Source organism: Haemaphysalis longicornis, unplaced genomic scaffold (genome assembly GCF_048455015.1).
Source record: "Haemaphysalis longicornis isolate Haplotype H1 unplaced genomic scaffold, Haemaphysalis longicornis Haplotype H1 scaffold_7, whole genome shotgun sequence".
NCBI classification, from domain to species: Eukaryota; Metazoa; Arthropoda; class Arachnida; order Ixodida; family Ixodidae; genus Haemaphysalis; species Haemaphysalis longicornis.
Genome location: NW_027526422.1, coordinates 61,152,955 through 61,177,603, shown reverse-complemented (window position 1 = coordinate 61,177,603; position 24,649 = coordinate 61,152,955). Strand labels below are relative to the sequence as shown.

Sequence of the window (24,649 nt, the reverse complement as noted above, 5' to 3'; positions counted from 1 at the left end):
CTATTGTGTATGCCCAACAACGACAGAAACTTTCTTTGGCAGCTCCTCCTCTTAAAAGGGCCATTAAGGCAAATAACAACTTTGTTTGATTTGAAAGAACTAGGCTTCAGTATCTCCCTCAGTTCCATTCAAGCCACAACCCGCCGCGGTGGCTCAGTGGCTAAGGCGTTGCGCTGCTGAGCACGAGGTCGCGGGTTCGATTCCCGGCCGGCCGCGGCGGCTGCTTTTCTGATGGAGGCGAAAAGCAAAAACGCCCGTGTGTACGAGATTTCGGCTCACATTAAAGATCCCCAGGTGGTCAAAATTAATTCGGAGCCCTCCACTACGGCGCGCCTCATCGCCTGCGTTGCGTCGGCGCGTTAAACCCTACAATCTATCTATCTATCTATCCATTCAAGCCACGGGAGATGTTTTTTTAACCAAAAATTGAAGTATCGAAGAACTTTCAAATTTCGAGATACAGTGACGTGCTATGGGACAGAGTGACGTCATATGGACCAGTACTAAAAACATTTTAATCGGCATGTGAACTGCACGTCAGCATTCAAGTGATGCGATCAAGCGAAAACAGAGACCCCACTAAAATCGCCAAGTCATGTGTTTTAGCGGTGGTTTAGGTGGAAGGCCGCCAACCACACAAACAAGATTCTGTTACATCACAAAAAATTAGCCGGAAAGTGGATAGGGTGTCGGCATCGCTTTACGTGTTTTCTTTAGTATCTCCATTATTTTTTCGAAGTTCGCGATAAAATAACTGCCACTGTTACCGGGACACAGCAGTATTTTCAATGAACTTAACTAGTATTTTGTCTTCATGGCCCATCTAAGCCATTCGTTAATGACTTCACAACCCGTTGTTCTTAGAGCGCGTTAAAAAGCAGCCTATTCCGGGAAAACCCTTCAGTCTTCGCCCATCCTGGCAACACGGCGTGCAAGGGACCGATCTTTCTGTGTCTTGCAGCCCAGCCGGGACCCAGCTCGTCCCGAGGCAACAGGCTACTCATTCCTCCCAATCTTCGCGATGGGACGCCCGCACAAGGGAAGTTCCGGCGGGACCAAGCCACGAGGGCAGCATGATGAGCTACGATCAGGCACCGCCTTGCCGAAGCTGCCCAAGCGGTGTTCTCGTCGGTGGTCCAAAGTGTACCTCGTCCCCTACGTGCCTTCGCTGTCGCCCATCTTCGAGGAAGAGCGCCAGGACCGTGAGTCGCACCTCCACGACACTCCATCGCATCGGCCTCTTCTCCTGACCGCTCAGCGTCTTTCTTCGTACGGCGTCGTCACTCCTCGTCTGAGAAAGGTCGTCATAACTATAGACGAAGACGAGAGCGGTTCGTTCGATGGCGACCGGGTGTCGTCGTGGGCGGCGCGCGCGAGGAAGGCCTTCACGTTGTCCTGGTTGTTCCTGTCCGTCAGCAGCATCGCGGTCATGGGCGGCGTCCTCATGATCTGGATGGCCATGGTGGATCTGCTTCAAGGGGAATCGAAGCACCGCAACGCCGCGACCGCCTTTGTAGGCTTCACTATTGTTGGGCTGGCCGCACTGGTTGTGGTTTTGAAGGCCGTCAAGGGGGCAACCTGTCAGTGACAAGGATCATGTGTTGCGCGCCCGTGCGTGCTATACGACATGCGGTGCGCACTGGACGATCGACACTTGTGATGTTCTTTTACAGAATGACGTTTGCGAATAAAATATTGCCTGAATCCGGTTCAGGGTTATTTGCCCTTGCCAAGGAGTTGATAAGAACGCGGAAGGCGATGGGTGTGTCACGTCGTACGCCCGCTCCTCGAAAAGTGGCGTGTCGTCGCACCTTACTAATCCGCCACATGCGACCCAGGAGGCATGTGGGACACCCCTTATCTCTCCCCATCTCTCTCTCCACTCCTGACCAACCTGACGAGCGGCTGATGGGGATAGCAAGTCATGGTGCTCGTATGCATGGACGGGCAATCGCTTGTTCGGATTGAGTCACACCTCATATTAAATGATAAAACAATCTACAAGTTTTTTTTCTTCAGTGTAGACAGAAACTGGTCGTGCCGCTTCAGTACCCCGTATCTTTTCACAAGCGGGAAAAAGAAGTGGGTGGTTATGTTGTATATCCAGAAGGGTCACAAGTAACGGTTTCGGTTTCCCTGAAACTATTTATTTGGTGGGCGCGTTCTCTGTATGGGTAGAGCATGTGCATGTGACGACGGGGCTCGTGGTTTAATCAGTAAGAATGACCTCCTAATTGAGGAACTGATTCTCGATACTGTACCTATCCATCCGCAGCCGACACGTAGGTGAAAGAAACCACGTTGACGCACACATTGATGTCCCGAGGGAAAGTTGATGGGAAAGGGGCCGATGCTCAAAAAAGGAACAGCAGCAAGTAAATTTGACGATGTCCAAGCTTTGGTATGCTGGCACCTGTTGAAGTGGAACAGCCCCAAGATGAGGCACAGTGGAGGAGCTACAAACACAGGGTTTGACTAACAACTGCTCATTTCATTGGGAGAGACTTAATATGTAGGTGAACCTTGAAGCATGGTAATCAGTGCGCATGGTCAGTGCGACGAACCTTAAAACAGACAAAACCAAGAAGACGGAAAAGCGCGCAGAAGTTTATCTATAGCTTAAACGGGTTATCGATCAGACACAGGCGCTTTCTGTCTTTAAAACAAGCTGTTTCTTTTTCCAGCAGCGCTACTGCCGGACTGCTTACAAAGGGCGTGCCTCTGCAGTGTATAAAGAACGCCTCGCGAATTTCTTGTGTGCGTTGGTCCCTGTATCTTTTTAAGATACTGCAGTCCTCGAATTCTTCGCTGCAAGGGCGGGCCTTCTGCCCGTTCCTGTTTCTAGCAAATGTACTTGCCCTCTTAGCAGGCCATTAAGACAGCACTCCGCCTGGCCGGAATAGAATCAACAGCAACAAAACTAGATTGTTTTGCCGCATAAGCGGCGCCCAAACAGCGAATTCGCAGGTAACTTTCGCACCATGTAGAACGGGCTTCAGTCAGCACCTGCGTTTGCTGCGTCTTCATTGAGGCGAAAGCCTTACATGTCTCATCGAACCCACAAAAGTGACCGTCGTCGTCAACGAATGGCACCAAAATGGCCTCCGCTGGCGGGAGGTGTTCTGTTCTGATTTTGGAAACGGGAGCGCACGGGAAAGGGGAAAAGCAGCGCCGGTGGGGGGTAAAGTGGTGCCGCACGTGCCTGGAGAGACAGAAAAAGAGAGAGAGAGAGAGAGAACCACTTTTATTGAGTCCTGTGGTTTAGCGGTGCGTGGTGGCCGCCGGTTGAAGTCTGGCGGTGACGGTGGCAGCTCTTGTGACTAAGGGCCGTATTCTGAGTTCCTCCTCCACACCGTTTGTTCCCTTCACTCGGCGGAGGGGAGGATTCCGCAATGCTTATGCATGGGAAAATTGATGTCAAGGATCTTCTCCACTGGAGGCTTGAGTGGAGGAATGACTCAGAATACCACGGTAAGAGTAAATGCTCGCCAAGGTTCGAGGTGCCCAGCGCACGCTCCCACAGCTCATCACTATTTACATACTGGAAGCGATCTTGGGGGCACGGGACGCCACAGAGGAGGCAATTCGGTGAGGGATATTGAGCGGGGTAGATGCGATGGAGTACTGGCCGGGAAGTGAGGGTATTTGTTTGCTTGGAGAAGTGCTGATTGATTGTAGGGTTTAACACTCAGACGCAACGCAGGCGACGAGGCGCGCTGTAGTGGAGGGCGCCAAATTAATTTTGACCACCTGCATGCTGCATGGTGCAAACGCAAATAACGATTGTGTTCATTTCAGTGTCGCTCTAACCGAACGCAAAGAAATAGCCTTTGCGCTTTTATCTTTCATCTTTTCAGGTCGTTGATTAATCAGCTGATTGCGCGGAAAAAAATTGCGAATTTTTTGCCAGTAAAACAAGTACTTTTGTGGCGCAAGCCGCTATTGACAAACCCCGCTTAGACGTGACCATGTTTTCTGAATAACCATAAAAATAGCTCAACATAAATTAACCTCTTCACACCTCCCACGTCATCAATCGCAAATGTGAAGCAATAAAAGCTATTTCCATGGCGCAGATGCATTGCTGTCGTCCTGGTTGCTGGGGCGTAAGTTGTGGGATATGCTGTGGCTTGACGTAACGTTTTACACCGTGGTTGCCCGGATGCTCTGGTCATTTAAACAGATTGGCCGCGTACCTGCTTCCTTCGCTGCAAATGTTGTCGAAAGACGAGAGCAGCAGCCCCTAACATATAACTGCTTTTCTTGTCTCGGTTCTCTTATGATAAACGCAATTGAGGTTTGCGGAATTCAGTTCAATTTTTCCGTATTCGCACATGTGTCGCGTCATCAGTTGAGGCATAATGTTACCCTTTATCGTGCCCCTGTAGCCGCGAGCACGATGTTTGAGCGCGAGCTCTTTGTTTTAACGCGTGTTTTGTGTTCTCTATCGCAAAAATTACGCCCACGTCAATTTTTTATTTTCGAGAATAGCGCTAATCCCAGTTAAGTATTTCTATTTTTGCCTCGAACATGCCTCAATGTTTTCTTTTTGCCGACCAACATAGAAAAGGGTAAAGTTGGCTACCAGATTTAGAGGTCTTGCCTGTATAGACGTCTCGTTCGAGTATTCTTTAACTTTTGACCAATCGGCTAGACAGACAGACGGACGGACGGGCGGACAAAGACTATCGTGTTTAAAAACGACATTTGCAGTTATTGCAGGCAGATTCTAATTAGAGAAATCAGGCATCGCGCAGACGTCCCGCGCTTGTAAAAAAGAAAGAGCGAAACGTTAGCTGGGTGCCCCCTTTTGCACCTAATAGGTGACCGGTAAAAAGCGCAAAGTCTCATGGGTGCATTGTCTGCTCCCGCGGAGTCCCGCCACTTCCGGTTCGAGAGCTGTCCTGGCCCCCGTAGGCCGGCGGCTTTCACGCGAGCGTGTGCTTGTTTATATGTTTCCACCGAAAAAAAAAACACTTATGCATCGCGCATTTAATGAATAACAACGATGAATCCTACTAGGGGCTCCTCTGAAAGGTAAGCACCCTGTGACGAATAAACAACACGCACACGCGCGCGTAAAAGCCATCGGAGTACGGGAGGCCAGGCGATCTCGAACCGGACGTGGCAAGAGCAGACGATGTACCCGTGAGCCTTTGCTCTTTTTACCGGTCTCTGTCCCCTTCCTACCCGTCACGCTCTCCCCGTGATGAATGCAAGGGAAGTCTGCTCAATCCAATCCAATTCAATTTTCCCGCTTTCTCACTGCTGGCGTGTCATCGGTTGGGACCTTTTGTCTCTGTTGCGCGTGTAGTAGCTCCGGCCGGCATCTTTTGTTTTAGGGAGAGCTCTTGTCTCACTCCTGCTCGACACGTTTTTAAAGCGTTATTTTTTTCCACTTGCTATTGTAAAAACCAACCCAACGTGTACATGTGCGCACCCTCATATTCGGTCTCAAATATGCCTGAGTCTTTTTTTACACTGAATAATGCGGATGCATGTACATACGAGCCATGGCAGCAGTTTTATATAGTAGTTTGGAACGGCCTTGCCTATCGTGTTGAAGCACTTTCCTCACCTGTATTTTTTTGGCCGGCCGCTATAATCGGGGACAGACAGACAAAATTTTTGCGTGCCGCAAAAAGGCTACCGTCCTTGAAAAGTATGCGTTTTACCAGGACGTGATCGCTTCCCCAAATTATGCATACTAAATGCCGTTGTGCGGTAAGCACTGCCGTGTCTCATCCTAACACTAGTAGCGCTCGCAATCGCTACATCGGCGAGTAATTGCCTTGAATTTTATTTAAAATTATCTCTCCTGCTGGTGTATACTTCGACTGATCGTGTGAGGGAATCTGATTGTGCCCCAAATGAAGGTCAGTGAACGACAGAATAAGCCCGGGCTGTGGCCAGCGGTGCAGCACCACAGGCAACTGCCCTGTACTGTCCGCTCGCGGACATCACAAGTGCGCTGCGGCAAAGCCGCCCCTCCATCGTAGAACACGATAATTCTCATAATTTCTACGATAATTGCCAGGGCAGTGCTTGGATTTTTGAGGCTAGAGGAGGATGCCTGCGAACTAAGAGCTTTGTGGGGAAGTATTCACAAAATGATGGGGTATGCGTGGTCTGCGGAGAAGAAACAGAAACTATGCAGCACATAGTGTAATGAGAGGGTACCCATCCAAACGTACACGAGGGAAATATTCGGCTTCCAGAGGCCGTAGGATTTAAGGGTAGCACAGAGGGAGTTAACTTCAAGGCTGTCGAGGCGACGAAAAGAAGATTAGAATGCTGGTGGACGAAAAGCAGAGATGGGAATATTGCCCGGGACAGTTACCACCTGTAACAGGAAAAAAAAAAGGTATTTTGTGCCTAATAAGTTTTCTGTGCATTCCCTAAACAGCGCAACTATTAAACCTGAGAGCATGAAACATAGGTATTTAGTCTTTTTTTGGTAAGATGACACGTCATCACTCCGCTACAAAGGGGAACCCAATAGCAATCATCATTATCAACAACAACAACAAAAAAGGGCAAGGAGGAGACCTGAGAGAGAGACAGGACGAGGGGTCGGCGTTTTCGTTGTGTCTCTTTGTTAAGGAAAGAGCATTCGCATTACTTTCTCTTGTTTTATGGTGTGGCTCTGCCCTTGGCTGTTTGCTACGTGCGAGTATATAACTACATGTCACCACGCAATATACCGTTGGTGTACTAATCATATCAGAGACCCGTACTGTAGTGGAACAAAGTAATATACTGTATTGCTTTGTTCCACTTACTCCCATTCAGAAATGTTTTAATCGGCGCAGTCTAATACCCCTGTCACACGGCAAATCTAATGCCATTCAAAGTGAATGACATTAGCTGTTAATGACATTCGGTTTGGCCGTGCGGGTCTACACGGTGAAACAAATGTCATTTGATAGCGAAAGCGGTGACGATTAGCGAGCTCGCGAAACCGCAGAATTATATTCAAGTTCATCTAGAATGTTTTCATACATAATATTTTTTGAAAACATAACAAGGGATTAATATTTTTAAATAAAAATAAGAAAACCACCTGTTTAGGTGACATCAGTAGGCATCACAACCCGAGGCAATCCCGCAAACATCCGTATCAGGGTAGCGGGCGCACTAGGGACGATTTTTCTTTTAGGGGCGAAGAGGCTTGTCCGGCGTCCGTGCTAATGGCACAGCACCGTGTAAATCGAAACATCTGTTAACAAAAGGTTCACAAAAGGTAAACAAGAGCAAAATAAAAGGGTCACAAAATGTTAAAGAGAGAGTGATAGAGAGAGAGAGCCGTGCTGCGCATGCGCGAGGAGCATTAGATTGGATTGGATTTGGATTGGATTGGATTGAAATGGACCGGATTGGATTAAATTAAATTGCATTATATTGGAAATCATTTTAGCAGCAGTAAGCACTCTCACGGGTGATTTACGGTAACAACGATCCCCAGTGCTTCGCCCACTCGTCATGATTCACTTCGTGAAAATGCGTGAATTTTTATAAGTACTTGTTTGTCTTTGTTTGAAAAACAATATGACGGCGAAAATATGTTTACTAACAGTTGTTAGAAACGGTATTCTTCGGGTTATTACTGAACTTTCTTCTCTAGTGACGCGCCGCTGCTCTCGAGGCTACTCATCTGGCTGCTGAAGGAGCTCCCGAACCTAAATGTCCTTAGATCTGCCGTAAAAAACCGAAGCTAGCCCAGCCAAAAAAAAAAAAGAAATGTGCTCTGAGGTGAAGGGGCTTGGCGTGGACGATGAGAACGTAAAGAAGAGGAACCGCAGTAAAAAAAAAGAAGGAAGACGCAAGGTCGCATTAAAGAATGACCAGGTACGGACAAAGGGAAGGGGGTAGTGAAAGGGGAGGACCGGCCGGTAAGGAGAGAAATTTGTGACCATAAAAGGGCGAAGGAATCAGAAACGCGGAACCAGGGGGGTTGCGCGTTTCTAGAAAACGCTCGTCAAAAACCCCTCGCCTACTCGCCCACATCAAGCTTTTGTTATTCCATCGTGTAGGTTCGTTGCCCTCTTCATTGTCCGCAAACCTTGCTAACTTGCTCATAGCCTATTCATGTTGTTAAAAAAAATCTCTAAAAAAGGTACGAAATTTTAAAGGCCATCGTATCAAGCACCCTCATACGATTAACTAAAAAAACAGACACCAAGTTTCCACCAAGAAAATGTAAGGTTTGTGGTACCGAGGAGTTGCGTTCTTTGGCTACTTCTCGGCATCACAGACTTGAGGCTTCTGTAGATTATTTTGTTTAATCAACTACTTTCGCGTAAATGCCTGAATATAACCAAACGCGCATTCCTTAAGGGGGCAGATACAAGGCGTTACACGTTTCGCTTACGGGCAGATGTTGAGGGAATAAATTCTGGTAATCGTGTATACCAACGCGTGGGCATTCTTCGCAGTCGCTCTATCCGGTCCCTTTAATGTCCGCTGGTCTAACATACACAAATGCACCTCTTGCGCATCTTGTCGCACACGTCTATTTTTTTTTTGAATATTTCAAACCTTTCTTATCGACTCAGAAGCTACCAATCATCTAGATTTAACGATCAAATGTGTTGACTTGACTTGCGATTCACGTATTTGGCAAATATAAAGCGCCATGCTTTTGCGCTTTATCTCAAAAGAATGCTGAATCATTGAAAAGCTTTCAGAGCCGAGGGGCCTGGGGCCCCAGCTCCTAAAAAAAAAGAAAAGGAACGAGAGCCAGCCTGAATGCTGCCGGCTTTTCCCCCCGTTCCTGGCTTTCTGGCCGGAAAGAGACACCACCACGATCCGGGAACGCAGAACTAGGAAAAGCGGCCTCACGCTTATTAACCAACTCGATGACAGAAGGATAGGAGGGAGAATAGCCGATACCTGCCATGCCTTTGTGCCCACTGGCAGGGGTCGTGGGGCAGCTATTTTTTATTTCTCTGCTCTCCACGTCGTTTCGTGCTTCGCGCCGCTGCCCCTCGTTCCGAGAACTCGTGGCAGCCGTTCGCAGTTCGCCTCGCCGGCGACGCTAGCTCGGGGACAGTGTACAAGCCCGTCTGCATCCGACGTGGGTTCGCAAAAGTCGTCACCCGCTCCCCTCACGAACCGCCATGTATCCGGACGACCACGTCTTCGCCGCGGCGCCGCAACAGACATCGCCTCTGAGCAGCCGTAGGAAGCTGCGCGTTCGTCCAGCTGCCGTCCACAAGCAGTCCCGGGTGGCGTTGCCAACCGACGACGTCGAGCCACCTCCGTACCCAGGGACGCCCGCACCCGCATACGGCTTCTACAGAGTGGTCGACGACGACATCTTCATCACCGCGGGCAACCCGCAGCGACGCACCGGCGACGACGCGCCGTCACCGTCGCCTTCCTCGGGCGGCAGCCCGTCCGCCGCCAAACTCGTCCGGAGCTGCTGGATCACGCTGTTCATCGCGGGCATGCTGTTCGTCGCCGGAGTGGCCACCACGGGCCTGTCGTACTCGTACTCGCACGAGCTCGATTTCGCCACCAAGCGCCAGGGAATGCTGATGGTGTTCGCGGCCGCTGTGATCGTCGTAATCGTGGCCGCTGTCTGCGTGTGCAAGGTGATAAAGCACGCGTCGTCGACGACGCCTTGAGCGCCGGGTGGTCGCCGAGGATCTTTGCCTTAGCTGGTATGTCACATCCGAGTGTGCAGCAGAGAACTCCTCGAACTAAGAAGTGTTCTGTGTGCGCCGTGAGACGCCGGCGGGCTCGTTACGTTCAATATTACACAGCGAATAATAAAGCATGCTTTTAGTCAGGACATCGCTTCCGGTTTCATTCGCAGGCATTGGGCGCATGCATTTCGAACCTGAAGGAGCTGCTGATTTCATTTTTGTTCCACATATAAGTCGCACTTCTTGTGAGGCTACGCCATCCCTTTGCGTGATCCCACACCCGTCTATGCTCGAACTGGCTGATGTGCACTGAAGGGTTGTTCGTTTTCAGCATCTATATATTTTCTTTAATCGGGGGTAAAAATAGTGTGCCATTTTTCGAAGTGATAATCGGGGACAAATCGTGCTTTTTTAAAAACCATTCCGAAATGTGGGTTAAATCCACAGACGCGGTAAGTAATGCACTCAGTTTATTTTAGACGGTATCACGAGCTTCTCAACTCTAACGCGTTAAAATTAATGCTTATTTCAAGCTAGTAAAGCGTCGACATCGCAGTTTTCTAGAAAATGCTCCCTGAAATATGTCATTGTTTGGAAACGAGTCCGTAATGACGACGGTAAAGAGCATCGATAACTTCTAAAAAATTAAGCATTTTATTCACGAAAAGCTGGCCATCGATTTTTAAGTCATCCCTGTTCCCATACATTATCGTCTGCTTGCGCAACATGTCAGTCTTCATTCGAGACCTGAATCATCGCCGCGAGAAAGTTCTCTGGAAAACACAGCTTCTATTATAGTAGCATCTTCGATAAACCGTACCGGTGTGCACCGTCCGTCCTCGATAAACCGGGGCGCACCGTCGCGGGGCAATTTTTGGTTGCACCGCCGCTCACCGAGAGTCACGGTATGGTAGTCACGGTGCGCCGGGGTGCACTCCCGAGATGCATCGTGGACGACGCCGGCGAAGCGGCTTCCTCCGTCGTCTGCTGCAGCGACGGCGCATCGACGCACTCATGTCAAGGCGGAAGGAGCTGTATATTGTTGCTGACACAGATGACTTGCTTGCGAATTCATCGGGAAACGATGCGACAGGCTCCGAACGGGCAGTAACAACGGCCAGAGATTGTAAATGAGGTCGCGAACTTCGTGTACTTCAAAGGCTGCATGCATTGCCAGCCAGCTGGTGATTGACATTCGTTTCGTTCGATCGAATTATCATGAACTGTCACTGGAGTGCCTAGACCATGAAGACCTACTTGTTTTGCTGTAACGGAAGGGCGGAACAAAACAGGCACTCGAATTATGGCTCGAACGAAGATGAGAAGCAGCTTGTATGTTGCTGTTTAGTGGAAGCGGTGGCGGTACGTTGTTCCGCATGTGTGACGGATTTAAGTTGTGCGTGCATATAATCACTGGCCTTCAACAATAAATATCACTTTCTGATAGCGCTGTGCCTCATTACAGTGCTGTATTGCCACTTGTCAACGTTTTTATGAGTTCATTCCTTAGATTAAGAGATGGTGCTTGGGTAGAACCGCCCCTAGGGAGCCTACATGCGCCGCGCCAAACGACGAAGGCGCGGCGCATGTAACCGCCCTGTTTGTCCTCGACCAACGCTCCGTGCCGGTACGCACCGTCGGGGGGCACTGTGCACCGTGCCGGTTTTTGGGGGCAACACCGGTGCGTGTTTCTCGAGGACGCTATTAGCTAGGCTCTACCATGTCAGTGCAGGCTCCGTGCAGTCAAGTTCGATGATGATGATGTTTAGTGGCTTCCCCTTTGTAACGGGGTGGCGTTGCACAGCGGCCTTAGTCGCAACGCTACTGTACAATCACCTCGCCAAAAAATACAAACAAAATAAATAAAAAATAATGTCAAAATAAAAAGCAAATACTTTTACGAAATTTTTGTGCTAGTGTGACTTCTTTGTTCGCATGTCTTCCCAGATTGTTCTCTGCTTTTTTCCCACCAACATTCTAACCTTCTTTTACTAACCTCTACTGCTGTCCAGTTCACTTTTCCGCTAACCTTAAAGCCAAGGGCTTCCGGAAGCTGGATGGCTCCATCACTGAGGACTGGACGGATACTTTTGCACTACGTTACAATATGTCGCATGGTTTCTGGCTCATTTCCGCAGCCTGCGCATAGTTCTTCCTCTACCGGCTCGCGGATAAGCGTTTTTGTCCGCAAGCAACCCGCTCGGGCTTCAAAAAGCAATGCACTCCTATTGGTATTATCGAATATTTTTTCCCTTGTGATCGCCTGCTTCCCGATCCTGTAGATATCTAAGGACTTCTTCGCATCCATCCTCTTTTTCCAGGTCGTTGTTTCTGTTTCTTTCACTTCATTTTTTATTGCCTTGGTCGTTTCCCCTGCACTTCCAGGTTTCATATATACTTTGTCCTGAGCCTTCTGGTTCTTTTCCTCCATTGTGTGTTCTCGCTTTTCATGTAAAGATACCGTAACACTTTGGCCGCCCATCTCTGATCATCCACATTTCTAAGTCGTTCTTCAAAACATATTTTGCTCTGTGCTTCTCTCACTTCGAAGGAAGCCCATCCCATGTCTTCATGCACTGCCTGTCAGGGGCGAGGAACAGGACGCATTCTGGGAATGTTTCCCAATATAATTCAAGCCGTGAAATTGAAAATCGCCGCCAGTTTCATTTCCCGGCCGCAGCGGCCGCTTTTCTGATGGAGGCGAAAAGCGAAAACACTCGTGGGTTCGAAATTTCGGCGCCCGTGAAAGATCCCCAGGTGGTCAAAATTACTCCCGCGCCCTCCACTGTATACGGCGCACCACATCGCCTGTGTAGCGTCGGTGCGTTAAACCCTGCAATCAATCAATCAATCAATCAATCAATCAATCAATCAATCAATCAATCAATCAATCAATCAATCAATCAATCAATCAATCAATCAATCAATCAATCAATCAATCAATCAATCAATCAATCAAAAATCGCCGTCAGTTGGTGCGCAGCTCTTTATTCTTCCCACTCGCGTAATCCCCTCTGGAGCTCGCGTATTTAAGGTAACTATACTTGCTTTGAAGTCAATGCTACGTAGCGCAGCTTACAGAGGGCAAGACACCCAAACAATCGGTCCTGTGAGACGAGCACCGTACTCGCGAAACCACGGCGGTACGATTCCAAGTATGCGAACAAAACGGTTTCTTTCTGATGCTGTGAACAGCTAATGAATTTGTGCTTTCTAGCAGAAACACAAATGCACTGAAAAAACTACATGGGGAAACATGAAAGCGTGCGCGCGAAATGCTGCACCTGCGTTCTTGCTAGGCGTGGCACTGGAAAGTCAATATCGATTGCCCCCGTCCTTCGTACGCGTAGCCAACAGTTCAATCCTTCAGTATATTCCTAGCCCGGTGCGGCAGAATTAATGTAGTATGTTTTAATTAATCTACAACTTAGAAATTGCGTATATTACATTTCATCCGGTGCCGCCAAGAAGGAGCACACCCGAAACCCGAGCACGCTGGCGGGCGGTAGCCGACCCAGTATTTTTCTTATTCCCCGATGGCGGTGCTGGGTGTCGCGGCTCAGTGTCGCCCTCTGTACAATCTACGGCGCCTTAATGAGTTGGGAAGCTGTGTTTGAGGGGCTTGCTTCCAGAGAGTACTGGTTGAGAACGGCGGACCTTAGCGTCAATAAAAATTGGCCGCGTATCTGCTCTTTTCGTTGCAAATGTCGTCAAAAGACGATAGTCTTTGTACACATTTGCCAAGGAAATGCCCCTCTTTGGTTTCCCGCTCACCTCTCATGCTGTTTCTGTTCCGTCGCGCTCATCCCAAGGTAAACACACTAAGGGTTTTCTCAAGGCGATTTGAATTTACCGCGTTCCACTGCTACAGGCCGGGTTCCTTGATGCCAGCGCTGCAGTACGGCGGAGACGCGCGTGAATCGAGACGGCCGACTTCAAGGTTTATAGAACCACGTTGCCATGCTCCACGTGCGTTCCAAACAGAACGTGAAACTAGCTAGTGGAACCTTTCTTTGCTGTTGACGCGTGATTTCTCATATGCCGCCAGAAGGTGGCGCGGGCAACAGAACAGCAGGTGGCGGTTTTCTGCAGTAGATGTAGAATATCACCTGCTATCGAAAAACCAACCATCCATGAATTGTTTAATAAAGGAACATTGCAAATATCCCTTGTGTACTAATGTCCTGTCTTATATTTGCGTAATGTCTTGTTCTTGTTCAACAAAGCTGACAAGTATGAACATATAAACTGGGCTTAGACGTTTACATTTGGCTGTGAGTATATAAGGATATTGCGCAGTAAGTATTTTACTTTGGCCGGGTAGCTGAATCGAGTTACAGACAGACATACAGACAGACCAAAATTTCTGGGTTTAAGTAGCCCAGGAAAGACTATCGTCTTTAATAAAGGCGTTTAGAGTGTCGGAACTCCTCTCTTTGTTATGTGCCGCCAGGATTTTTATTGGTTGGTCGGCACCACGTGGTATTTGTTTACATATGGGCGCAGTCATTTTGTTTCTGAGCACCTCTCTCTCTCACTGCTGCGCGGACACCAGAGCGGCCGGTCGCACTCTGCCCGTCACAACCGGCGGCGGTTTCGTTGGGAGAAAAGGCAACACTGCAAGCCAGAAACAAAATGGCCCCCAGACGCTTCCGGGTGCCCGAAGGGGCGGTAAACTTAAGCGTAATTTATTTAGTGATGCTTGCGGACCTTCATAGCACGATTGTGCAGATTGCTACTTTGAAAAGGTCCGTTCGGGGAGAAATTGGTTCAACCCCACTTTCCTGAAACATGTTTGGGGTGATAACGAACAACCGTACTGATACGTTGTGCCTGGATTTTTTTGTTTTTTGATTTCTGTTTAAGGGGGCCATGTAGACAAAACACAAGTTAGTTTTATTCAAAAGATTTCGCGTTTTAGAGTGCCCGCAATGCTTGTCCGGCAGCAAACGATGCCGTACTAATCAATTTAAGTTACAATTTTCATTCTCCCGCCAAATCGCGTGTTTTCGTGACGTCTGCCATGAAGTCACAAGTGTGGGTATTCAAACGAACTTCCAGTGCGTGATGCTCTGGAGCCTTGCTTACCGTCAGTCCTCCTAGATGGCGCTACCATGTCAGCCGCGGATCGTTGTCCGCCGTTGCTTTGTTTTTGACCGTATTTGGTCCTGGATTGTTATATTTCCGGTAGACAGTAAATGTTTCGTGAAACGTGGGGTATGCTTGACAAACAGGCTCACGTAAGACAACGTCGGTGGGGTGTAAGACAACTCTAAAGCAGCGGCCTGCTGTGCAGCTAAAAAAAGCACAGTGCGCCCAGTCCCAACAGTAGTGCGCGTCGGTACTTTTATGTTTACGTGTATTTTCATAATTTTCATTGTTTACCTCACCATTCTTACTGCTGTAAGATGAATATGCATTACACCTGATTGATTGTAGGGTTTAACGCGCCGACGCAACGCAGGCGAGGAGGCGCGCCTTAGTGGAGGGCTCCGGATTAATTTTGACCACCTGGGGGTCTTTAACGTGCGCCGAAATCTCGTACACACGGGAGTTTTTGCTTTCCTCCTCCATCATGCATTACATTTAAGCGCAAATAGCTCCTTCGGCAAGCCTGTAAGCCGTACTTAGTTTGCGTTTGCTTTTGCCGGCCTCAGCCAATCGCACAGCTGGGCATATGACATCATAGATTCTCTTGCGGGAAATGAGCTATACTCGGTGACAACTTGAGAACGGCAACGGAAGTTGCCGCTGTGCCTTATCACCGTAGCCGGATGTTTCTCCGCGCGGCGCAAGTAGGGCGTTACTGGGAATATTTTGAACATGGCTTGAGCCGTTCCCGTGATTTTTTGGACTTAATATGCTTATAAACGAATCCAGTGACGACCAACAAACTGCGCGAGACGAGGCAGACGATATCACGCATTAATAGCAAACCCCTTTCAAAACGCTCGCGCACTGACGTCACGGGTCCGGCGCTTTGGCGGAGTGATACACTACATGAGGTGGTGCCGCTCTTGAGTTGTAACCGAGTATAGTGGGTCGCATGGCCATCCCCTTTTTTCCGAATTATATAGCTTATTTGAGTGAAGTGGGCGTTAAAAGTGGTGTCAGTATGAGGCAATCTTCGAATGAACCAAACTTGTGTTTTGTCTGCATGGCCCTTTTAAGGGGTTGCTATAACTGAACACCTGGGGTGCGGAGCAAGAATATATAGGAGGCGACAAGCGCGGGCGAGCGACCAGATAATGTCACAATGAAAACCAAGCTGGACTGCAAAGCTTCGTAGCTGCGACAGCGAAGGAGAGGGTAGCGGCACCTGATGGACGAAGTGAATAGCGGCCGCACTTATTCCGCGGCTGAGCAGTGAAATGCCGCTTGCGGCGGCCGCGCAGTTGCTTCACCCGCGGCAGATGCCGCTAGCTTAAAGGAGCACTGACACCAATTTTCGGCGTTAATATTATAGCACAGTTCGCTTCCTTCACTCAGCAGAATACCCTGGGTGAAATATGAGCGGCCTGCGACGCGAAGAACATCCCAGGCAGCACAGGACTGTTCGGCCTAAAACAGGCCGGTGTACTTTGGCCGGTGATTTTCTGTCCGGCCGTTTTCCGGCAGCCATGTTCGGCCCATGTCCAAATGTGGGCCTTTTGGCCGTATACGGCCGTACTCCCTTGGCTGTCCAACGGCCAGTGTCCGTCGGCCAATCGACCGGCTTACGGTCATACGGCCAGATTCCAGCCGTAGGGCTCCGGCCATTCCAAAGCCACCCGTGTACGGCCGAAGTACGGCCGCCGGAGGACAGCCGAAATGCGGTCGTCGGACTCCAGCCGGACTAAAGCTACCGGAAATACGGCCGTGCTACGGTCATTGGAGCTCAGCCACAGTACGTTAACTGTACTGAGGCCGGTCACTGCATGTCGAGCAAGCAGATGACTCATTCGCGCAGTGCAGAAGCAGCACAATTACCCAGCATTTTGGGTCCAATACAGCCACATCAAAGTGAGCTCGCGCGCAACCACCAGCCGTCAAGCTTTCAGCGCAGCCTTGCTTAATTACCAGCCTCAGTTGACAGCAAAACTCATTTATTAAACAGTGCTCACAAATTGTCGTTCCTTTAATTGCTGTGCCTCTTTTATGCCGAACACAGAAAATATTCAGTTCTTTGTAGAGCTTGAATAGATGTAGTGTCCAGGCCTGATATCCTCTGTGGGGCGGCTTACCTGTAATAAACGGGGAAAGAGGAGGGGGGGGGGGCGGCGAAGGGCGCATACTTTAGTGGGTTGAATTTCAGACAGATAAACTGCGCCGCTTTTAGCCAAACTCTTTTAGGGCAATATTCCGGAACACTTTCATGCTATGACTACATAAACTATTTTTATAACAGTTGCTTGGCCAATTTTGATGTACCGTAATTACCCGATTCTAACGCGCCCCCGATTCTAACGCGCACCCGATTTTTCTGACAAAAAAAAAACGAAAAAACTTGCACCTCCCATTGTAACGCGCACGGAACTGTGTGAGCAAGAAAAACGAATGTGAGAGCAACGGGTGATTTATTTCCCGAAGTAATCTCACTCATCTAACTCCTCGTCGCTCTCTGCTGACCACAACATCTCGTCCTCGGTGCCGTCAAGCACGTTCGCGATGCCACACTGCCCCACTCCCCTCCTCATTCCACTGGGAGCAGGCCCTGGGCAGCTCCGAGGAGTCCAGCCAAGTGCTGGTCACCTGCCGAGCTCTGGCGGTCGCGCCGGACCTCTGGTCCTCCGCCACGCCCCCTCGCTAACCCGGTTTTCTTTTCTTTTTAATAAAGTTTTGTTCTCTCTCTCTCCGAACTAACGTCCAACCATGGTCGATGGAATCGTGTCCCACGCCTCACACGCCCATCCCAAGAGCTTCTCCAGAGGCGCACGCTTCAGCCGACTGCTCGTTTTGAACGCGTGAGAGCCGCTGCTGCCATTGCTGTTTTCAAGCGCGCAAGTGGAACGATTTGACAATTTGTGTGAACGCCGATAGAAAAGCCTAGCCGCCTATGTTTCCTGCGTACGAAAAATCGTTGCTAAAAGCTTTAGCGCCATCTTGACATGGCGATGGCGATGGGTGGGACGAAATTTCCGCTGTTTCGGTTTTGTATCCGATTCTAACGCGCATGCGATTTTTCGACCTATTCTTCCGGAAAAAAAGTGCGCGTTAGAATCGGGTAAGTACGGTATATAAAACCGGCGTGAATGCCTTTACGAAGCGTTTTGGTTCTTAACAAAACACTTAGGAGCATTTAATATAACTCCTTCACAAAAAAGTATGTCCAGTTTTTGCCCATTTTTCTTGCAAAGACATTTTCTACTCGATAAACTTTTCTGATGATCTTGCGCAGGGCTGATCCTAAGAAGGAGCAAACAGGTACTTTCATTTTCAATCTATTTTAATGTTGTTTTCATGAGTATACGTCCACACCACTTAATAGTCCAAAAGAACTTAATTTTCTTCTAATGTCATACTATGTACAAAAAATTCTAGACGCGTTGCGAATGACGCCCTGCTTCAGGTGGCTGCAGTTGTATCCCTCCGTGTTCACGCAAGGAAAGGCGTAAAATTAGAGTTACATAATTTGTTTCAAACCAATAACATAGCAATGGTAGCATGCATACAGGAAACCTTGCATACTGCAACAAATAGGGCAATAAATATTTTATTGGTCAAGGTTGAATGCGTAGGGTTCTCAACCCGTCGGAGGCAAACTTGCGCCTCTGGAAGTTTATTTATTTATTTATTTATTTATTTTTATTCATTTATATATTCATTGTTTTATTTATTTATTTATTTGATCCCTGTTTGCCTTTGCATGCATTACAGAAGGGATATACATAACACTAAGCATTAAATATGAGACAAAATAACAAAATAATTCTACAAAGCGCGCTGAAATTCGTCAATATAAACAGTTAATGCAATCATACGTGGAAGATAATTACACTGCAGTATTGATGTAAAATAAAATGAGTCGCGCAAGGCGTCGCCTTTAAAGGAAAGTTAATAATTTGGTTTAAGCTAGCGGTACCACTTTGCCATATGTAGAATGGCGCTTGGACATACTTCTCCCCTTCTACTCCAGTTTTCGAATGATAGATATTACGAAAAAAGTTCAACCTTTGGTTTCGTCTGTGATATTTCACGTCCTGTCATTTCAGTTTACTTTTACTTTCTCTCATGCCTAGTTGAGCGTGCCAATTACCTAATACGAATCGCACTGACATATTCTGTATGTTTTTGAGCGTATCAACCAGCTCTTTGGTGTAGGGATCCACGAAAACACATGCGTACTCCAAGATTGAGCGCACATGAGTGAAATACGGTTGTTCTTTTCAGTTAGATGGAGGTTCAATGAAATTTCGTCTCAGAAAGTCAAAAACATATGCAGCCGTAACTTTTATGGTGTGAACCTGCCTATTTAACCTCTAACCACTCTCTAAATAAACTCCTAGGTATTTATATTCCTCGGCCATTGTCACAGCAGCATAATTTACGGTATACGTATTCAATTGGAATGAAGGTTTTCTTGTAAAGGTGCCGTTAACACACTGTTTAACATCCAAAAACTTTTATGAATCAGCACACCAGGATGTTATTAAATTCGAATAAAGCTGCAGGTATACGGAATCACGTTCATTCGCTGTAGTCCGGTAAACTACACAGTACTTTTGAACAAAGCTATAGGGCCAATAGTAATAACAATGCGAAAACCGATTCATTCAGTTCATAGGATGAAATGTACAACGCAGAAGGTGATATGGAACACCATCATTTGTTTTTTTGCAGTCCAAGAATATACAGTCAACCACTTTAAGCTTATCTATTGCAAGAGCCAAATCGTGCGTGAACTCAACAATCTGCGTTGAGCAAGAAAATCCTGACAAAATCCGTGTTTGCTAGGATGCTGGCGATTATGTTTAACCAAATGAGTCATATCCCAGGAGTAGCTAAGCTCACCTTCAAACATCGGAACTAAATTAACAGCTAGGCTTCGTCAGTGACAAGGCTCTGTTGTTATCGCAAATTTAAAATATTTTTTTTCTAAATAGGCAGTCGTAAAATCCCATGAAGTAACATAGTGCAGGACATGAAGTTGATGCTACCAATGCACGAGCGAGTCTCTTCTACGTTCATCACCAACAACATAGTGCAACATTGCTTGTCGCAGTTTAATTGTAAGCAGAATAACTTGCGCTTTTGCTCGCACTTGCCTTTCTTTGGTGGGGAGTCCTTGACATGGTGGCGGATTAGCTCCTGCGTGGTGGCCGCTTGCTCGACGCCCTTGAAGGCCAGTTATTTTGGTGAACCATCTGCATCTCGGATCGGACATCTCTGCCGGGTCGATGTCTCGCTCTCCATTTCTTGAGGGGGCGAATAGCCTCGAGCTGATGCGTCGACGAAGCCGGCGGCAGAGGCGTGGTAGCGGCGATGACTGGCGAGGCTTAGCTCACCCGTCAGTGTGGCACAGTCTTTTTGTGGTAATAAATGACATTTCGATGGCCTAAAAGGTTCCCTGCTAATGTCCAGTGAGTCCTTGCACCTTGCCCGTTCACCGAGAACACTCATTACTGTTTGACAAACGATGTTCGTTCATTTAAAACGTAGAAACACGGAGCGGATGAAAAACGCGTCCCCGCCGTTCGGCTCCCTAACGGTTTTTTCTCCCCCCAGGAAAAAACCGGTCGGTCTCCTCCCAAACACGTCTGTGCATGAATTCTCGGCGCCCAGGCGCGTGCCGTGTTCGGCTGTATGCCGTTTGCCGAAAAAATGACGTATAACCAGATACCTTACGTAGGCCGGCCTCCTCTTGAACACCGGTTGCCAAATATTCTGTGGTCATTCGCTTGCCGTAATTCGGCCGAGGACAGCTAACCGAATGAAAAACGTATATTCTGGGGCCGTACGTCGGCCGGTATCCTTCATAACACTGGTTGGCCGAAGAAAACGAATATTCTACCGCCGGATGCGCGGTTCACCGTTGAAACAACGAATGCACGGCAGCCGCGCTCCGGCCGGTCTCCTTTCGAACACCAACTGCCGCAAGAATACGCATTTTCTGTGGCCGGTCGCTTGCCGTGCTTCGGCCGATTACCGCTTCCCGAAGAAAAAACGGATGCCCTAAGGCCGTACTTCGGCCGTTCTCTTTCTCAACATCGGCAGCCGTAAGAGGACTGAATATCTGGCAGCCGGTTAGCTGCCGTTGTGCGTCCGGACTCCGGACACGGGCGGACGGAAAAATACCGAAGCGCTGGTTGCCGAATGTCGGCCGTTCAACGCATGATCAGTGGCTGCCAGAACCTGGATGCTGGCCGGACATGCCAGAAAGCGGCCATAGACGGGCCGGTCTTGGGGCACACTTTCTGTGCCGCCCGGGATAGTTTAATTGGATCTCATTTATCACGCCGACGGAGCAGCGCGCGGAGCGGCACTCAGCAAATGGACATCAGCGTGACATCATCCAGGGAGAGCCAAAAGAAGTGACGTGGCAGCGCTCGTCAAAAGCTCGTGACGTCACTTCATGCGCGCGGCCCCACGAGCGGCGAGCGGGCGCAGCACCCTTTCAAGCGGGCGCCGGTGACGTCCGCACAAAGCGGTGAGGTCAGGCAGGAAGTCTGTCATATGCGCCGTTCGGGATGAAAGCGCGGGAATTTGAAACAAACGATTTTCAGGCCGTTCAATGTAATTAACTATCGCGCGCTGAAGTATTTGAAGTGCTGTTTCAGGTTCGCCAGGCCATTAAGCATCGATAAAAGCAATAAAAGTGTAACAAAATTTTCGTGTCAGTGCTCCTTTAACGTATGACGAGCGCTTGTGACATTATCTGGCCGCGCTAAGAAGCCAAGTTTCGCCGCCTAACTTATTCTTTCTCCGTGACCTGGGGCAACGCGATCACTGCACGCGTCGATTTTTTCAAAAAGGCATGGTACGGACCGTTCCTAGAATTCAAAGGCCACTTAGGGGGGGAGTTAAATGTTCATTAAAACTAAAATGTAACAAGCCTAATTGTTTTAAAAGTCACGGCCTTTGACGAAACTTTATCGCAAAGTAAGCATTGAAAGAAAAGCGTCAGCCTGCAGTCTGAAACCAGCAAATAAGATGCTCAAACCAATCTCGAAATATAAGGAGACGGGATACGCTGCCGCCCAGTAGCACCCGCGCCCTTCGATTGTCACGAGCGTTTAATCTAGCGATAGTTGTGGAAACACATGGCCGGCTGATAGAGACTCCTGCTACGCCCTGCCACGATAGTTTCATACTGGACGCAGCCTGCGGATAGTCGACAGACGTCTGGGCATGGTGTTCTAACTTTGACAGAAAAAAAAAAAAAGTAGCGCAGACTCAACGCGCTTGGTTCTTTTGGTCTGGAAAGCAGAACCCCACTTTTCCCGCATTCTTCACGAACTGCGCTGCATCACGCTCGGCTTCATGCACACATTTGGCTACTGGATTCCGACAGAAACCCGAATGACGCCGAACCCCGGACGGACCTCTTCACAGCTCGAACCCGTGACTACGCACAAGTACGCGTCGACTCACCCTGTAGGCGAGGATTGGATGGCAACGCCAGCACCCCGCAAGAAGAAGTCTGTGAGGTGGCACCTCCCGCCAAGTGACGTCTCAGCCGACGACAGCAACTCGCCGAGTGACGCGACCCGGGCCAGTAGCCCCGGGTCCCATCCTCCGCCATTGAGGACCGCCGATGCCATTCACGGACGTCGAACCTCTGGGCGGCGATGGGACAGCGGTGAGGGCGCACCTCTTCTGCCTTCGCCCGGCGAAACGGGCCCCCTGCCTGTGCGGAAGACTACTGCACTCGCCATTGTGTTGGCGCTAACGTGGGGTTCCGGGGCCATCTGCCTGCTGTTGCTCATCATGTCTGAAAAGGCAGAGGAATCGTCTTCTAACCCAAACGCATTCCTGGGAGTCATCGGGTTCATCGTGATTGTGCTATTTTTTATGTCTGGGCTTTACGTGTTTTTGATCTTCTGCGCGAGCCGCAGTGAGGAATGAAACGATGGGAAGTGTTTTTACCCTACGACACCGTAGAAGAAGTGCTTTGCCCTTTACCGCATGTATTGGCAGTTGTTCCACGACGCAGTTGCAATAAAGCCTTCTACTCGCAGCGCTTCTTTTCTTCGACAAGGTATTCGACTAGGAGTGCAACGCTTCGAATAACACGATGCATCACCTGAAGAGTTATGTTGTGGTTATCGTATGCTGCTAGTATTTCCTACAGTGAAGGGACCACTGCCTCGTCTTGTGGACGCTGACTTCATGCTTGCAGCTGAGTATCTACCGTTCATTTACAGGGCATATTTGTATCTGACACTTTTTCATAGCATGACAACTACATTATTTTTTGGTATTTATATCTAGTGGAGTGCCTGAAGTTGCTAATCGAAGAAAGGCGGCAATAAATCGTGGCGTGTCTGTGTCAATTAAAATTATAACCAACACTTAAAAAGGCACTTTACAAATTTCAGCCGAAAATTTTTGAGTTTTGTTTTATTGGTTTATGTTAATGTGAAATTCTTAAAACGTTTTTGATAATAAACGATAATTTTAGTCATAGATATTAGGTCTTCTCTACTAAAGTATTAATTAATCTTTTTCATACAGCGTATTAATTTCGGTACTGAAGCCCAAGCCTCTGTTTTGGTTGCCCCATCGGCGCACGTGTCGGAGCATAACCACAAATCGCAGCAATATTTCTTGATATCGCGAATAATCTTGGTCCAAGAATGGTATTCGAACATTTCGCAGTTTAAACTTTTTTTTATTTTGACCTTTCAGACCATCGAGAACAAATTACTATTCAAACTATCCGAATTTGTTTGTGCTAGCTGGCCGCAAATTCTATTCACAAACATTAGGCGTCCTCCGAGGATCACTCCTCGGCCGTCTTTTTTTTTTTTTTTCGTACGTGCAAATGGATTTCAACCGATCCACCGCATTTGATGCTTGAAGCCCCCACCCCCAAACACGCAAACTCTGCTGCCATAATTTGGGCGAACACCCTGCACTATTCCGTCTCCTCACCCCCATTCCCCTGCTTTACCTCCTGCGCTTGTTCTCAGGGCAAGCGCAGGTACGACGAAGTTTTACAAGTACTCTACGGCAGCGCCAAGACATACTTTTTTCTAGTGTATTAGCTTGTATTTCAGTTCATGTACCTAGTGATATCTGAATGTCTCTGCGTGACTGTATGCCGTCGCTATGTGCCTCCCCAAGTATTATTGTATGTATCATTGTACCCCAAGTATCATTGTATAACAAGATGTAATACCCGTGCCCCACGTGCACGAAAAATGGCATTAAGTGCTTGATGGCTTACGTTTTAATACCATTAATTCGCTGCTACACGTAAAAATCTAATGAATGTCATTTTTGGTTTAAGGAGTTCCCCACAACTCATTCGCTTTCACGAACGCTTTAAATCTGCCTCCTCTTGAACGCAATGAGCACCAAATGAAATCAACGAAACTCTCAGCACCAGAGACCCCAAGTGTTGATTGAGGCGCATCTCTTGAGTCAGCTCACTCGTCTCACAGCCACACTCTCAGGCAGAATGCTTCTCCGACGGCTGCGCCTTGACAGCCCATCCCTTATCGACGCGCCCATTCCCCTTCCCAGCCACATTCATGAGCTTCTAAAACGGTGAGACCCATACCGCGCAATGTGCACCCGACGTTTCATCGAGCGCGCAGGGAGCACAGGGCGAGGACGTTAACCAAGCGGTACCCAATCACCCCCTCCACTGTCTACGTTTACGCTGCGAGATACATGAGCCGTGAAGCTGATGCGGTAGCGGTCATTAAAGGCCCTGTCGCCCCTCCGCTTCCTTCCCTTACTCTGCACACTCACTCCCCGGCGGCCGCAGAAGAGGCGGCAGTAGCCACCCTGAGTCCACCCCCCTCCATCGTAATTTCCGATTACAAAACGGCCGTTAAAAATTTCGCCAAAGG

The 24,649-nt window shown here is 48.5% G+C and overlaps 1 protein-coding gene across 2 annotated transcripts in view; it reads left to right on the top strand.

Annotated features, from left to right (window-relative positions):
- Positions 1–24,649, top strand: part of LOC144145793 (cyclin N-terminal domain-containing protein 1-like) — a 134,260-nt gene that overhangs the window by 89,935 nt on the left and 19,676 nt on the right. Inside the window, exon 4 of one of the 2 annotated variants that reach the window (XM_077677531.1) lies at positions 962–1,704. The exons of the other annotated variant lie outside the window; for it this stretch is intronic. Within the exon in view, the coding sequence (XP_077533657.1) occupies positions 962–1,588 (627 nt within the window). The 3' untranslated portion in view covers positions 1,589–1,704. Of the gene's footprint in view, positions 1–961; positions 1,705–24,649 lie in introns of those variants that run through there. 2 annotated transcript variants of the gene reach the window in all.